The 17,457-nt window shown below is 32.1% G+C and overlaps 1 protein-coding gene across 4 annotated transcripts in view; it reads right to left on the bottom strand.

Moving 5' to 3' along the window:
- Window positions 1-17,457, bottom strand: part of LOC145248886 (copper-transporting ATPase 1-like) — a 379,604-nt gene that overhangs the window by 148,687 nt on the left and 213,460 nt on the right. For 2 of the 4 annotated variants that reach the window (XM_080110653.1, XM_080110652.1), the window contains 2 exons: window positions 11,352-11,473; window positions 1,212-1,245 (listed from right to left, as the gene is read on the bottom strand). Coding sequence is in view for 2 of the 4 variants with exons in the window: in XM_080110651.1 (XP_079966777.1) it covers window positions 11,352-11,456 (105 nt within the window). In the remaining 2 variants the exon portion in view is untranslated. The remainder of the gene's footprint in view (window positions 1-1,211; window positions 1,246-11,351; window positions 11,474-17,457) is intronic. The other 2 variants (XM_080110651.1, XM_080110650.1) reach the window with 1 other exon arrangement.

Raw genomic sequence — 17,457 nt, 5'->3', positions numbered from 1 at the left:
GACTGAATCTCTAAATTAATTATCTATCTCTGACATAAATAATATTTAGCTATTTGCGAGAACAATGTCAATCGATCTGCATTCCTAGGCTTTTAACACTTGCCTACTAGGTTCGATTCTCGCCTTTTTCTAATATCATTTTCAAACTTATCTAGTTTTGCTTTCTTACTTACTGGGCTCTGTCACTTTTCATGACGCAATGAGAAGCATTTAGCTTCGAAATGTCATAGCCTAAAGAGGTATCTTATTTTTCTTAATTTCCCCTATTGTTCTGACGATATATATATATAAAATGTATTTTTGTTTTTTATTTTGTAAATAAGTTTTTGAAGCCATTTGGGGATCATTTGAGTAGGATCAAGTCATAGAGGGAATGCAGTTTACTAAGAATTCTTAGTATAAAAAAAAAAAAAATGTTTAGCAAAATGTGTGATCACCCCCCCCTCCTCACAAAATTATCTGAACTTTTTCTGTAAATTTTTGTAATATTAAATGAAATCGTCTTCTGATGGTCGACACTTAAACACAATTCCTTCTTTTTCTTTTTAAGTCACTCCTTGTTGAATGTTTCTGATTATCATTAAGCATTTTACACTTACTTGCCACTGTTATACATATCTTGCTGTAGATAATCACGCCCATATTTACTACACCCAAAATATTCAACAAACTATATCATCACAAGGAATTTACCACAGAACATTTATTTTGCTTGTTTCCAAGTTTTTTAATTTTATACGTTTGAATTTATATATAAAAAAAAAACTGTTGTTTATATGTTTGTTATTTTGAAGTATCGAGAAGATAGCTATGATAACACATCTTATATTCCATGTATCCATTTAAAACTGACACAGATAACATTTAGCAAATACATTTTATTTGATGTAAAGCCAATAATTCAATAATATCTCTTAGTCAATGAGGAGGTTACAGAAGATTCATGCAGGGAAACTAGTTACTAAAACAATGCAAATTTTAGTCGGGAGGATCAAGAAAGGTATTTTCATAAATACAAAGAGTTTTACGAAAAAAGGAAGGTACGAGAGAGGAGTGGAATCATCATTGTTTGACGATCAAAGAGAAAAAAAAGAGGTTAATTATAATAATGGGAGTTCATTCGGAATTCAATAAAAAGGTCGGGTTAACAAAATGGAATGGTTTTGATAAAATGTAAACAACGGTCAAGCAAGAAAAAGTAAAATACTTGCCAGACTAGAAGAATCTTCAAGGCTGAACTTGGAACTGAAACCCAAAGTAGTAACTTAAATACACAAGTCTTTTAAGCATTTGGTGATTTAAAAAAATTTCAAATATTTTTTTTTATTAAGAAAATATTTTTTCAAATGCTGCCAGAGGAGCAAGATTGTTAACTTAATATATTCAAACTAATATGACATCCATTTAACAGATCTTTAAAAAATGAAGGCATATACACCAGCAAAGTATAGTCTTATTCAACTTGTCCAGCACAACTGAAGAATAGCATCCAAAAAACATGTTCGCTATTCCCAACTCCCTTCAACTACCCCACTGGCTAGATCCTTAATCATACTTTACAAAACTATCAGCTGACGGCAGTTGAGCCAGGGTGTAAGCATGGTTTATTGTATTTATTTGCTTCCCCACCGAAGCAAATTAGGCCCAAGGCCGTTTTTAATGTGGGGTAAAAACCAGCTCCCCTAAAAATAGGCAAAAAGGGGGCACTCTGGTTACCAAAAATAATAATTGTCCCAGTATAGAGGGGTTCCCCTCCATTGACTGGTACAAATTATCTTAAGTGCAGCATCTGCAGAACAGATGGTATTTATTTGCTCCCTCACCGAGCAAATTAGGCACAAGGCCGATTTTTAATGTGAGGAGTGAAGGGAGGGGGAAGGGAAAAAGGGGACCAGCTCCCGAGAGGTGTGAAATGGGAGCTGGTTAATGGTCAGGCATGTGGGGTTGCCCCCACATCTGGTCTTTGCTAGTCATAGCTTGCAGCATCTGAAGAATACTACACTTTGATCTTGTCCCGAAGGCCAAGAACAAGCATGGTTTATGCCAACATCAAATTGCTGCAGTCAAATGGAGCCAAGACGCAAGTTCTGCAGAACAAGCTGCACACCAACACATCAAAGACTTAGGTTCCCTCTTCTCTAGTATATTGGGAAGCTTAAATGACGTTTTAGAAGATGTGCTTTCGTTTGCCTACCTCAGGTTCACCAGTGTTCCATTTAGGCAGGGTATGACTGAACTGAGGTGGCTAGATTTACCTTTGTATATCACCAACAGTTCTTGTGGTGGTGTCAGCATACCTTAATTTTAACCAAAGGAACTTGTTATCAATCTATAGTCCAGTTAATCTTCCCTTATGACTATGAGATATGGCCAATGTAGATCGACGAACTAAAGTTGGAAGTTTTAGACAATGACTGTCTCTGCTGCATTCTTTGCCATTATCAGGTCAACCATGTCCCAAATTATTCTCTGTCATGTCTTGTTGTAATGTCTTCAATGGTTTGAGCATGCAGCTTATTATCTAAAGAAGTGAGTAAATTGTAACATAAGCTTTCCGACCTCTTTGCTGAGGTGACACTAGGATATCAGTGAGCAGTAGAGGACAACGATCATTAAGGAAGATTTAAGCTCACGTGTCGGCCTTCAACGATGAAATCGCAACTGATTAACCATCTTGTGGTTCAGGATGTGGTGAAGACCAAAGAAAAAGCCAACTCAATCAGACCAAAATGAATGCCATTGCAACAGCGTAAAAATTCTCATATTTAATACGTCCCACACTATCAGATAAGCTCAAACCTATCCTATCACCAAAATTTTGCATCCCAGTTCCTATTTTACCAGTATTTTAATGGAATGTGCTCTGATGACCTCATTAACCCCTCAACGTACATACTCCAGACATATTACTGCTCAACCCCCCAAGGTCTTTTGTTAGACACAATCCTAAAAAGTAGTCCCTTATGTTTCAAATGGCTATATGCCTTGTTTAGGGTGAAGAAGAGTAGATTCTACACACGCACACACATATATATATATATATATATATATATATATAACTACTTCATTTATTAACATAAATTTAATATACGAAAGTATAGATTTATGCGTAAACTTTAAGTATTTACTTCAAAAGTGCTCAATACGTAGGTAGAGCTAGTTAGTAATTTATAAAATATATATGGCGATTAAGCTACACTGAATATTCTGCGTTTCATCCAACTATAGGATTCGTCAGGCTTATGCGCATAAGCCTGACGAATCCTATAGTTGGATGAAACGCAGAATATTCAGTGTAGCTTAATCGCCATATGTATTTTATAAATTACTATATATATATATATATATATATATATATATATATATATATATATATATATATATATTCAAGCACATTTGATTAAACACAACAGAATTATTCTTTCTTCCGATTTTTCTGGATATCTTTTCCATTCGCCGAGCGGTCTTTTTTTTTATATCAGCTAGCATGTTGTATAGAATGGCGCCCAAAAGTTTTTTGTTCAGCCATTTTCTTCAAGTGCTTTCTATCGGTGTGTCCGATTATTATCAGGAGCGATTGTATTTGTTGTCGTTTTCGCTTTTCTTTTCCTTTGAGGCTTGGTCTATTCATAGTGTGCTTCCTTTTTTTTTCATTGGTTATAAAGGGGCGAATTATTTTAATTTTTAATTTCGATTTTCTTATTTTATAGTTTATTTATTTAATTTCTTGTTAGTTATTAGAATATTGTTAGTAACAACAATCGCTCCTGATGATAATCGAACGCACCGATAGAAAGTGCTTGAGAAGAAAATGGCTGAACAAAAACTTTTGGGTGCCATTCTATACACCATGCCAGCTGTTATAAAAAAGACTGCTCGGCGAATGGAAAAGATATCTAAAAAATCGGAAAAAAGAATAACTCTGTCATGTTCAATCAGACGTGCTTGAATAATGACTTGCTTCCAAAATATATATGTGTGTGTGTGTGTGTGTGTGTGTGTAACAGAGTACGGCAGCTATATGCAAAAACCGAGCCGTGTGCAAAATGACGTCACGGTAAGGAAAAAGAAAAAAAAGGCGAGAGTATGTTAAAGATGATCACGTTAGAGTTGTGGAGGATGTTTGAGAGGACAGAGGTCAAAGAGTCCGATAACGTTTTATTTGGGAAGTACCCGGAAACAAATTTTCTTGTTACAAAAAAAAAAATAAAATAAAATAAAATTAAACAAAAAAAATAATAAAAGCTATTTCCTATTCTTTGTCTCATTTGCGACTGAGACTACAAAATGTTGGGTCTACGTGCATAACGTTACACATACACATACGCAAAAAGAGTAAGGAAATTGAATAAATACCTGACATGAAAAAATAAGGATTTAAAACGAAACGATTAAAATAAAATTTCACTAATATATCTTGTAGATACTCCAAAGTCAATTATCAGTGCTGAAATGGTTTCACTGCAGATTTCAACTTTTAAATCATCGAACCTGCTCTATCAGAAATCGAAGCATATTTTTCAAAAGAAAAAATATTCTTTCTCTTTGAATATTCCATAGTGCTATGAACTTTATAAACACTGCAATTGAAAAAATACACAACACAAACTTATTTCCTTTACACATATGGGAAGTTTGAAGTCTTTGTTAGTATTTACCATCCAGGTTAAAGAGTAAAAATCTATTGACTTCCATTTTTGAAATCTAACATTGACGAGCGGTGTTTATCTAAAGAAGAATCCAATCCCTCAATTTTCTACGGAAATTCCATAGTGCTATGAATTTTATAAATAGCCTTTAGATTATTGTTCCAGTATCTCTGCAAATCTAAGACACTTGTACAATAAATATTTTTTGTTTTATTTTACTTCAGTCGAAGTTCTCAAATATCAAGGGACCCCCTTCTTGGGGCTAACACTTGATCTCTATATGAGGTACATAGTTATTTGAATATGCCCATGGGTCACTAAATGGAGTGTTTTTCAAACAGTGGATTTCCTATTATTGACCCATGCGTTTGACCAACGTTAACACTGTGATTGAACATTTTAACATCTTTCAGCCTCAATTTCCAACCACTGAGGACGTGCTGGGTGTTACCTCCACCATGACATTTAAGAAAAAGAGAAAACTGTATTTCCTGAAGGAGAATATTTTATTTTGTTTTCTATTTATTGATAAAAATGTTTATTAAAATCAATTTTTCACTCGTCTGGTCTTTCAACCATAATATCTTTAACATATACTAGACTACCCGTGATTCATTGGGTCAGTATATGTTATGGCCAGCTATAGAACAGGGAGTATATTAATTATGCCAAAAATATGCACGCTTCTGCTTACAACAATGGTCACCACTTTTAACAGAAGGAATTACATTGCTTAATATCCGGAAAACTACTTACTTGTGGAAAATTTAAATGTGATATTCGTTTTTAGCATACTCGAAAATCTATGAAAGTTGTCATTTTAAAAGGAAAATGTTAAGGTGGAAACGAAGTAAAATTTTACCAAAACTTTATTCTTATATTTGCTTAAAAAAAAAAAAAAAGTTACATTATATATAGTGTTGGTCATCCATACCTTAAAATTTGTGTGATGTCACTTCAGCCGAATGGCTTCATAAACAAAGAAGTGAGACTCTTAACGAAAGTACTTATCACAAGTCAACAGCTGTAACTTTTGTCCATTTTTAACAAGCTAAAAAGTCTATTGTTTGCATAACCTTCAAAGTATTAGTAAACATTTGCAAGTAATTTTAACGTCTTTAAACTGCCAATTACAGGATGTAATGTAATAATAAAAGACTCAAAAATAGTTTACATCGTAATAACTTAAGCAAATACATAAGAAAAGTAACTGCTATTGCATTACAGTTAGAAATGGGATTTACTATTTAAACGGCTTTAATTTCATTGTTTTTTTTTCTTAACCAACCAGTTAACTATGAGATATCACTTTTATTACCTTTGGTAACAGTTACTTATTGAACGATTTTTTGTTATGTTCCATTTATAAAAAAGTTAGATGTTATGTGTTGATAGTTAGGTAGTTTCTTTTTATTAACACAGTTTCAACGACTGGGTAAGCTGATCTGAATAATTTTAACGTCTTCAAACTGTCAATTACAGAATATAGAAAAGATTTTAAGAGTTTAAATCGTAAGCATATTTGTTTTGTTTTTGTTTAAAAACGATTTCAGCCTGCAATGAAAAATACAAATAAAATTCGTAAAATGCTGGTGAAAAAAAAAAAGCAGAAGAGATTCAATTTTGTTTTTATTTGCATGTTTGAATGCAAAAAATTTGGCGATTAAAAAAAAAAAAAAAAAAAAAAAAAGAAGCTTTCATAGCTTTGTTTTTATTTTATTATGCATGCACAGAATTTTTCAAACCGGAAGCTGTAAACCGGATGGATGGTTTCAATGCTCACGCAAGACGCTTTGAGTCTTATAATATATATATACATACATATATTGACACACATACTTAACACTGATATTAACATTTCAATTGAAACAGACATTTATCATATCAATATTCCTTTATCAACACCTGTTGTAATCTCTAAAAAAGAAAACTTAAAAAAAAAAAAAAAATTTTTTAAACTGGCTTGATAAAATAAAATAAAAATGATCAACAGCTGGTCAATATTTCCAAAGCACATCTCCACGATTCAAATTCTAATAGATGTAAATTTATGGACTGTTACAACCTGTGGTGCTCAGCTTCTTCAAAGGTGAGAGAGTCATGCAAAAATAATACAATTTAAATCATAACAATGATAATTGAATCAACATCAAATTATCCAAAAAACAGTTGTGTTACATATGCTACGTCAATAGCAATTAAGTTAGCAAGTGTGAATTTTGACAAGGGTCATGCATGATGATAACTCAAGTCTATAAAACATAATTGTTCCTTGGTTTGAATGAAAGATGGATGAATGCCATAGACAAAACAAGAGTCAAACGAGATAAGGATATGATGAATGACATCACATTTTTGAACAAGAGAAAACTAAAGTTTTCAGATCAGGTCTCTTCACAAGACTATGCGAAGGAAATGCCACCAATGATGTAGAAAACTGATAATCTCAGTGAATGTTACTGATATTTCTGTCTGTTTGTGTCATTCATTTCTCAATTTAGAAAGTTTAAGTAATTCAATAAAATATAGCATTAGTTTCTCTCTCTCGTCTATTATCTCCAAATAAACCTTGAAGAAAACTCAGCGAATGTCTCCTTGTGTCTTTCATGCATAGAAAGCTTTGTCTCATCTAAGCAGATGAGATGATCAAGAGTCATTCATGAAAAGTGGAGAGTGTGTAAAAGACTAGCATGCATAGACACCCGCATGCATGTATAAATTTTATTTTATTAATGACAATGTTATGTATAAAGCATAAATGATAACATTTTATTGAAGTACAGACCTAGGCTATTCCACTTGTGGGGCTGAAACAATGACCTTACTACATTGCCCAAAATTAGAAAATATGACGAACATTCTAAAAGTAATACCTATTATTTTTTTTTTTTATTCTGCAGGAGAGAATCAGAGGAGAGTGCAAATTGCATTGTTATGATGACTGAACTTATGCATTCATAACTTAAAAGTTTCAGCTCTCTTTTTAAAGATTTGTTTCTTATATAGAGACTCTCCTTTTTATGTTATGTTTTTCTTCATTTTTAAAAGTTGTTACTTTGGTTAACTTTGTTAATCATTCTTTGTGAAGCAATAGCAACGGCTTTTATTTCTTTATAGTAATAAAACTGGCAAGTGCTCGTCTGCGCTTCAGTCTATGGTATTGTTGCCACATCTGGGTAGGAGCTACTAGAAGTAGCTTATCCTACCTTGAGAGAATTCAAAATAGACTTCATAGCTTAGTCGGGGATGCCCTTTTCTCAGCCCTGCAACCTCTTTCCCACAGAAGAGATGTTGCGAGCCTGTCTCTGCTTTATCGTTATTTTCATCGCAAGTGCTCGTCTGAGCTTCAATCTATGCTCCTTCCTCGCCAAACTTCCACGAAAAACACTCATCTAGCCAAAACCACTATCAAAATTTCCCACACTCTTTATCTGTGCCTAAACCTAAATGTAGATTCCATGAACAATACTTCTTTCTTAGAACTGCATGCCTGTGGAACTCTCTTCCGTTTGGCTGCTTTCCAGCTGACTACAATTTGATTGTCTTCAAGTCCAACGTAAACAAGTTCTTGATGAACCTTCCCTCTAAGTAATCCAATTTACAAAATTTCCACTACTTCTGATTACTATGCTATAATCCCATTGACTAATGTATACCCATTAACCCTGATCCTTGAGTGGCCTCTGGGCCTTGATAAGTGATGACTCCTTTGTAAAAAAAAAAAAAAAAAAAAGAAAGAAATTTAATAATTTAATTATTTTCAATTTAATTTTTTGCGTCTGTTTATTGCTCCTTGTTGTGTCCACCTTTTTTTTTTTCTTCTTTTTTTTTTTTTCACATTTGTTGTTAGCCAAAGACAAATTTTGATAACGCTCCGTAAATTTCTACCAACGTGGAGTATCCAAATTTACCATTTTTTATCAACCGGTGCCTAGTATTTTCAGTGAACGTTGATGAACGTTACTTATTGTGCCATGCCATCATTTGAAATTTATTAAATAAAAATTATATAAGAGGCGTTCTAAAAGTAATGCCTACCATTTTTAATTCTGACTGAATGGATCAGATGGGATTACAAATTGCATTGCTATGATGATTGAACTTCTGCATTCAAGATCTGAAAGTTTCATCTCTCTGTTGCAGATATTAACGGTATGAGATTCTAAGAAAGCAATGGAAATGTGTCATTGAATTCCTCCATGCAGAAAAAAATTGAACGGATCAACATTCGCTGATGCCTGTTGAACGTTTACAAAGCCAATGGAGTTGATGTCAGCACAGTTAGAAGATAGGTTCGCCAATTTCAGAGTAACAAAGCATACTCCAAACTTTTATGACCAGGGTATCAAAAAAGGCTAGCTAAAGTTCATTAAGAATCATGGTGACTATGTAGAAAAACAAATTTTGGAATAAAAAAGGTTGCTCGTTTTAATAACACTACGGTCTTTGTAGCTCTTCAATGTTTTAGCTTTTAGTTAAAAAATAGGTCTCACTTTTGGAATGACTCTTGTAGAAGAGTTAAAAAACCAAAACAAAGGCTGTGTATGAAAAAAAAAAAAAAAAAAAAAGAGTTCTTAAAACAAAATCAAGTAAAACTAACGTGAATAATAGGCACGTAAAATTACATAATTCTTCTGGCAAGACATAAAACGTTATTTTTAAATTCTGAAATGATTGGAAACAAAGTACATAAACTCTAGCATCATTTACTTCTAACTGGCAAGATTACTTTTTACACATCATTACAGCATTGTAATGTAAATGATTTATTTACATTAAAAGTGGGAGAACTATTCACTCCTTATTTCATCTATACTCTTACTTTATCTATATACACCAAGACAATCATTCAATGATTTTCAGTTTTTGATAATCACTATTTAGAATTAGTTCCCTTCTTACTACTACCTCCATGTTGCATATGCACCCAACCTTTGTTTTTTTGCGCACCATTATTCTTTCTTATTTTTTTTTAAACTATTTTACCTTTATTTATTTCCTTAGCAACGCAATATGAATATATTATCCTTCATTTTCAGTCTTTTTTTTTGTTTGTTTACTTGATTTAAAATTTTTGCCTGCAGGGCATAAAAGGCGACTTTTAAATTCTGAAATATTTGAAGAAAAAGTGCATAAACTAGTAGCATTTACTTCTGACTGACCAAATTACCTTCTACACATCATTTTGTCATTAGACTATAAAACACCAATTTAGATTAAGTGTAAACGAAATCCTTCCAATTAAAATTAAATCAAGCCCCTGTGCCCCGCCCAAAAAAAACATGCATTTGGTTTAAAAGATAAAATTAATTCAAATCATTATCTAATTTTTTTTGGCAAACGTTAAAGATCATGGCCAGAAAAGAATGCAAGGAAAAAATTCTGTATTGGCATATGTTGCTTTTATTAAATACTAGATGTACCCGGTGTTGCCCAGAATTGAATATGACGTTAAATTCTTTAAAAAAAAAAAAAAAAAAAAAATGAAGTGAAAAGAAAAAAAAACAGAAAGAAACTGAGACATATGCATGTGAGTATTATTTTTCTAAATAGTTCACTTCTTGTAAGTAAAAAAAAAAAATACTTGAGCTGAAATCGAAACCAAAACCTAAAGAATCAAGTACGATAACCATTAGACCAGCTTGCCACGACTTTCAAAAAGTGTTTTCAAACCTCATAAAACAGTTGACAAACAGATAAAAATCCGATGACCCCCCCCCCCCAGTACTAATTTTTCCATTTGACCCCTTAGCAGCCCTTTTTCCGGATGAAAACCGATTAAAAAGTTTTCCACATGTCCGAATATCCTATATACCAAATTTCAAGTCTGTAGCTGAAAATTTCGTTGAGTATATAGATTGAGAAGTATCCTCACACATGTACACACACTTTCTCACTTTTATAGATATATAGATTAATAAATGAGGAATTATTTTGAGTTAAAATCCATTTAGTATTGCAGATGTAACTTGAGTAAAATTAAATTGAAATATGTCAACCTTATGGTGAATAAGCAAAATAACACAACATTTGTTTGGCTGTTTTGTTTTATGGTATATCAATGCTTTTTGGCTAGTTAATGTCAAATCCATTAATTTTAGAAACCGCTTTTATGCTTCAAGTTCTTTATAGCTTCAAATATTTATTCATGGTGTTTGGTTTGGTTGTTTTGTAGAAGAAAATTGCTAGTTTTGTTTTTGACTTTGCAGAACATGATTGAGTTTTGAAAAAGGAAAGGTAAAAAAACAATAGCATTAATGTCTAGTGCATTTTTAATTAGGAAGTCAGCATCTTCAAACAACCTGATATGCTAGCATCAGATGCCCTAGCATATATGATCAAAGTGGACTTGGAAGCAATGGTAACTAAGGGTCAACCACATTCCCCATAACCCCAAATGGTGCCTCACCACTGATGTTGCTTTTTAAGGTTATATCTGGGACCATACACTTAGGTCATGTTCGGTCACCATCTTGCTCTGACCATAATCACATTTTGCTCTGACCATAATCTTAAATATTTACCCTTTTTTTTAAATAGTTTAAAAAAAGATTAATTTTTACATGAAATGGTATCACATACAAAAAAACAATGTTAGGAAACAATTCAATTCCTTAAATCAACCAAAACTTTTGTACAACATTTCATAATAAAAAAAAATGCAGATTGTCACATCTGCCTGTAATATAAAACTGTCCTCACCTTAATCGACTTGATTCCTTTCAGAGAAGATATGTTGATCTCAATGTTGTAGGTACATGAGCTGCAGTGCATACCTTGCACACTGATTTGTGCAGACTTTTCCATCGCTGCAACAAACAAATCTGTAGATAAAAAAAAAAAAATTATCATTACATGACCTTTTTATGTTAAAAACAATAAGCAAATTTTCCTAAAATTAGTCAAAAATTATTTTGCTTTGAACATATTACCTGGAAATCTAATCTTCAGTTGGAATTTTCTACACAACTGCGCACAGTTATTGCAAGACGAAACATTTGACTCGGATTCCTGAAATCTTAAAAAGCATCTAACTCTAAACTACAAAATAGTTTATCCTCATTATTTACACACTGACATGTGCTGGATGGCTTTAAAAAATTAACTTTGTAAGTAACCTATTTCTGGCCAGGTCTTTATCCCTCAGATCCATTTCTATCACTTTCTCTCATGTTTTCCTGTGAAATAAATCTGCTACCTCAACTATTTCACATCTGCTAAGCAAAAACTCATCCATTCCTTGAACATGGCCATTAAAGTCTACTCTTTCAACTCGATCTTATTTAAAGAATAGATAAGAATGCTTTGATTAGTAAATGTAGAACAGTTTAAGTTGCAGAATCAGTTGGCAGGGGAAAGTCAAGAAAATAGTGGAATTTGAAAGAAGGATTGGGACAAATACATTGAAGACATTGCCAAGGCTGATGCTAAAAAGATGATCTCTCTCTCTCTCTCTCTCTCTCTCTCTCTCTCTCTCTCTCTCTCTCTCTCTCTCTACTGTGCTAGAAATATCCTCACACCTGTCAGTATTCTGTATGTCTACAAAGCCATCATTCGCCTATGCATGGAGTATTGTTGCCACATGAGTCCATGCATCTACTTTTTAGACAGGGTTCAAAAAAGAGTCTTCAACCTAATGTCCCACACTATCAACCAAGCTCTAACCTCTGCCCCATCACTGCAATGCAGCATCCCTATGCCCGTTTTATCATTGAAGTTTACTCTTTCGCACAAACCTTATTTAAAGAATACATGAGAATGCTTCGGTTCGTAGATGTGAACACATTGAACAGAATGTGAAGAACACAAGGGTGAATAATTTCTATTAGACTACCATCATGAACAAAAGACTAAATAAAGATTTCTTTAAGAGTTTGTTTTTTTTTTGTTTATTTTTGTTTTTGTTTTTTTGTTGATGGAAAATTATGTTCTTAAAAACAAATTTATTATTGTTTTGACAGTTTTGGTTTTTAATTTTCTTTATTGATGGGCAACATTTATTGCAACATTTGTCATGAATGACTTGTGCCAATAACAGATTATTGCAACTAATATTTTGAATTATTTTCACGTAAACATGTCTTGTGCATGCACAGGGCTCTACATTATGAGTGAAACAGTCGCATTTGTGAGTGATTTTTCAAAGTGGCGACTAGAAATAATGAAACGCTTATTTTTTGTCGATTGTTTCTTTTTTTTTTTTTTTTCACCGACAATCTTCCAAAGCTTATCACTGAGTAAAAAATGTTTTCAACTTTTTTTTTTTTAATACATCGAGCAAAGTCAAATTATTTAAACAATAAAAACGTTAATAGAACAATATAGTCTTTTTTTTTTTTTTTTTTTTAATGTAGGTTGTTCAAAAAATGTCTGAAGAAATATAAAATCTCAACATAAAATTTGGTGCATATTTAGAATTATACTTATGAAAAAAAAATTCAAAAAATCTTTATGATGTATGTACTCGTTATGGAACAAAGATGTCATATTCCAAAAAGCACATGGATTTGGCGAGTAACTTTTCTATTTGGCTAGTAAACAAAAAATATTTAGTTGTCAATGGTCAACTTAAGATAAATTCATCCATAGAGCCCTGATGCATGCATGTATGTACATTGTATATATAGTCAGTCACAGACAGTACTGTTTAACTGCTTACAACTCATCAGTGCAGCTAGACAAGCAAGTGCTTCAGGGCAGGATTGAAACCTGATGGTTGAGTTGACAATCTATGCCTCTACCCCTGCCGAATGTAAGCAAAATCTAGATGTCAACAATGTAAACATCTTTTCAGTGAGTCCAAGAGCTTGAACCAGTTTTGCCTACTGAGCAATGCCTGAGGCTAGGTGGTCTGTCGGCAATTTCTTTATGAGAACTCTACCAATGTAGGGAGGAATTATACATATTATATATATTTGTTTTTAAATGCCCGAAATAGTGTTTCATGGTAAACAACTGATGATCCCTTTAAGAACATTCGTACTATTCTTTGTTCATGTAAGTAAAACTATTTAACGATACGGAAGATTAATTGACTTACTGACAAAATAACGTTCCAACAAAAGATAATTTTTGTTTAAATAGTTTTAAATAGGCACCGCCAAAACTGGGGGGGCAGGTCAGTACTTTTTGACGGACCGTCTTTTTAAAAATCTACCAAAAATCAGGTAATTATCTGATCAATACGAAATTTTCAGCGATTATTAGAAGAATGAACTTTATAACAGTGTACTTATTTTTCATAAACGATATTTATATATATATATTTTTTTGCTTACAACCCCCCCCCTTGTTTTGAAGTGGGAACAAATATGCTTAAAATAATCATCTGAAACTGAAATCAACATATTGTGTTGTTGTAAGGGACAGAATTATAGATTCAAAAAAAAAAAAAAAAAAAAAATTGTTTGCATACCTTATTTTGACGTCTGAATATCAGAACTTCGATTGTGTTTAATTATCCCGCTTTTGAGTTTTGAAGTGTGAAATTCGGTGAATATGTTAAGTAAAATAATTAATTTAAGTTAAGCAAAACAAAAAAAAAAATTTTAATATTTATACGAAAAAAGCTATTTTAAAATTTTTGATGAATAAATTAACAATTTTTTTTTAGCGAGCCGAATAATGCATGACCATTATTAAACAGGGCATGCTTTGAATAATCGATACCAAAAAAAAAAATTCGATAAATATTGTGCCCTTTGTGTTAAAAATAGCATCATTTTTTTCGATCCCGTTTGAAAACGTTTGCCGCCTTTCGACTACGGTGGACCAAACGCGCTGAAATAATTTTTTTTTATTCTGCTTTAAATTGCCCCCCCCCCATTTTGGGGAGCCTGGCCCCCACACACATACACATTAAAAACCAAACGTATACAAATGGTCACCCATCTGGTACTGGCCAGCCTCAGCTTAATAATACATTGAAATTTTTGTCACTGAAAAATAATTTTTTTTTGGCCTGTTTGGTCTTCCATAGTTTGCTTTTTATCAAACGAAAACGTAAACAGAGTCGATCTGAACTCTACGTCAACGCGAAATATCTGGTTACCTAAATGAATAAGTGGAATTATTTGAAATTCAGGTACTTATATTATAATATTTTTGCATATTCTCTTAGAAAATCATCCTAAATCTTAGTTAGACAATAAATAAATAAATTATTTCAAAAACCCTTTTTTTTATATATTTAAGTACGTTTTTTGTGCAAGACAAAAAATGTCAATTGTTAACTTTTTGGGAAAATTTAACATTTAAAATTGAATTAAAAATAGTAGAAAAAGTTTTAAATTATTCTGTTTTCTATATAATAAAATTCAGGGTTTTATCTTTCTGGAAAAAAAAAGTTACTCAGAAATAATGGATTTTAATAAATGTAATTTCGTTTTAAAAAACAACAACAACTTGATTTTGCGGCCATTTTTGGCGGTGCCTAGTTTTAAAGGTTTTAAAGAAACTTCTAAGACTGTTATATATATATATATATATATATATATATATATATATATATATATATATATATATATATATGGTTAATATTTAGTTTTAGTAGTAGTTATATATAATTATTATTATAATTGTATTTTTATACCTACAGACACTAGTGTTTCATCCTTTCAGGAATCATCAGTGCAGGGTGTCACAATTACCGCCGGTTGGGAGATTCAAACCCCTGACAACAAAGCCATCTCTGACCTCATTAACAAGGAACAAATCCACACAACACGCGTTAACTGCGAGAAATACAGTCGAAAAATTAAGATTCATTTTTAAATGTCAAGACGGTGATAGTGATATAATGATTATGACATCATGATCTGCACATGTAAGCTTATATATATATATATATATATATATATATATATATATATATATAGTTATATAATCTACAGGATGCTTCCACAAAGTCTGGCTACATAATGTAGCCAGACATATATATATATATATATATATATATATATATATATATATATATATATATATATATATATATAAAGAAAAGAATTTAAAACTAAATTAAAATTTACAATTAAATTTATTACTCGACAGAATACTCAAAAAACAAAAACAAAAAATCTTCAAAGTACTTTTTGCCTATCTAAAAATAAGAATATGTACTTTTAATTTAAACTGAATAAAAGAAACCTTAAGATATGAGAAGATGAGATTTGAAAATAGTTTCTCAAATGTATTTTGCTTACAATTTAGTTCTTGTTTTTGATTTCGCCTTTTGTCTGTCCAGTTAGGAGTATTTCATTCGGAGAGCAGGCAGTAACAGTAGACAATGCAATCACAACAAACCTTTTTCCCTTGGGGAGTAAAGGAGGGGGTAAATTATTGCCTGTCGTTTGGCTCGGCGTGCACGAACTGGTGAGAGAATTCCAGGCTAACATTTTCTAGTTGATCCAGATAAGGTTCCATACCGCCTTCCATAGCAACAGTAACAACTGTTTTTGTGAAATCTAAGCCTCGCAGAGAGGTAAGGTAAATATCCATAATGCTTCGGACCCAAATAGAAATACAAAATTTAACCATCAAAGTGAAGCATGATATTGAACAATTTAAATTATTACATAAACAACGGGGGGGGGGAATTATGATATGTTTGCTTTACATAAGCATTTATATGTCGTTACACATTCAAGAGCATGTTTCGATCAGCCAGTTGCAAGTAACAAGAGACCTCTGCAGACGATATTGCCTGAAGAGCTCTCTAGTTACTTGTAACTGGCTGATTGAAATATGCCCATAAATGGGTAGCAACATATAAATGCTTATGTAAAGCAAATAAAAAGTTTATCTTCCTCTACTTTGGTACTGAGCACTTTTCTATGAACCTTGCTAAAAATTCATTGATTGCTTCACCTCTGGAAAACATTAACCTGGAATAATATATATAAGATAAATATCGGCTGAAGAGAGCTTGATTTGGGTATCTAAAATGGTCCCCTATTATCAGGTTTAAAACAGACGGTACTGATGACTAACTTCATATAAACTTTCTGTAAATAGTAAATAAATAAAAAAGATAAACAATACGCTGTTATCAGAATTTTTCCTTATGATAGAGCACTTTGCTGGAATCCTTTTCTCCAAAAAATATAACTAAGTATATTTTTATATATATATATATATATATATATATATATATATATATATATATACATGTTATATCTGTAAATGATAGAGCAATCTTAAATGGGGAAGGCTCAATGCATAGCAGAGCAAAAATTAAAGTTAAAAAAAAAAACAAAAAAAAAAAACAGCCAAAAACTTAATCTCGTAAATTTATTTCAACCCAAAAAGGCCCTACTGAGTTAAAATAAATTTATGAGACCACGCTAAGTTGCTGATTCAGTGCATTATATAGTTGCACAGCCGCTTAAGCCCGTAAAGGGTCTATCAATAACTTATTTCAGTGAAGCAGATCGTTGTCCACTTGATCAGATTTCAATTAGATCCTATAATTTTCAAATATCTCTGATGCCACATCTGAGCCACAAGTACTTTCTCTCTTGTGTCAGTGTAACACGTTCAGAGTTGCGGACATATATAGAAGTGAAAAATAGTTTTGACGGAATTTATTTGAATGACCATCACAATTTGAGGTCCAAAGAAATCACTTGCAATAAAAGTGACTGAAAATAAACAAAACTGACTCCAATATATATATATATATATATAAAAGTGAAAGTGTCTGTGTACATTTCCCTACGCAATAACTCTGTCAATTTTATGTCTACAGACTCGAAATTTGATATACAGGGTACCGAGATTTGGGAAAATCGATGTGATCAGTTTTTGGTCA

Source organism: Euprymna scolopes, chromosome 27 (assembly GCF_053919585.1).
Source record: "Euprymna scolopes isolate OS-2025 chromosome 27, ASM5391958v1, whole genome shotgun sequence".
In the NCBI taxonomy this organism is placed as follows: domain Eukaryota; kingdom Metazoa; phylum Mollusca; class Cephalopoda; order Sepiida; family Sepiolidae; genus Euprymna; species Euprymna scolopes.
This window is presented reverse-complemented; position numbering and strand designations above follow the sequence as displayed.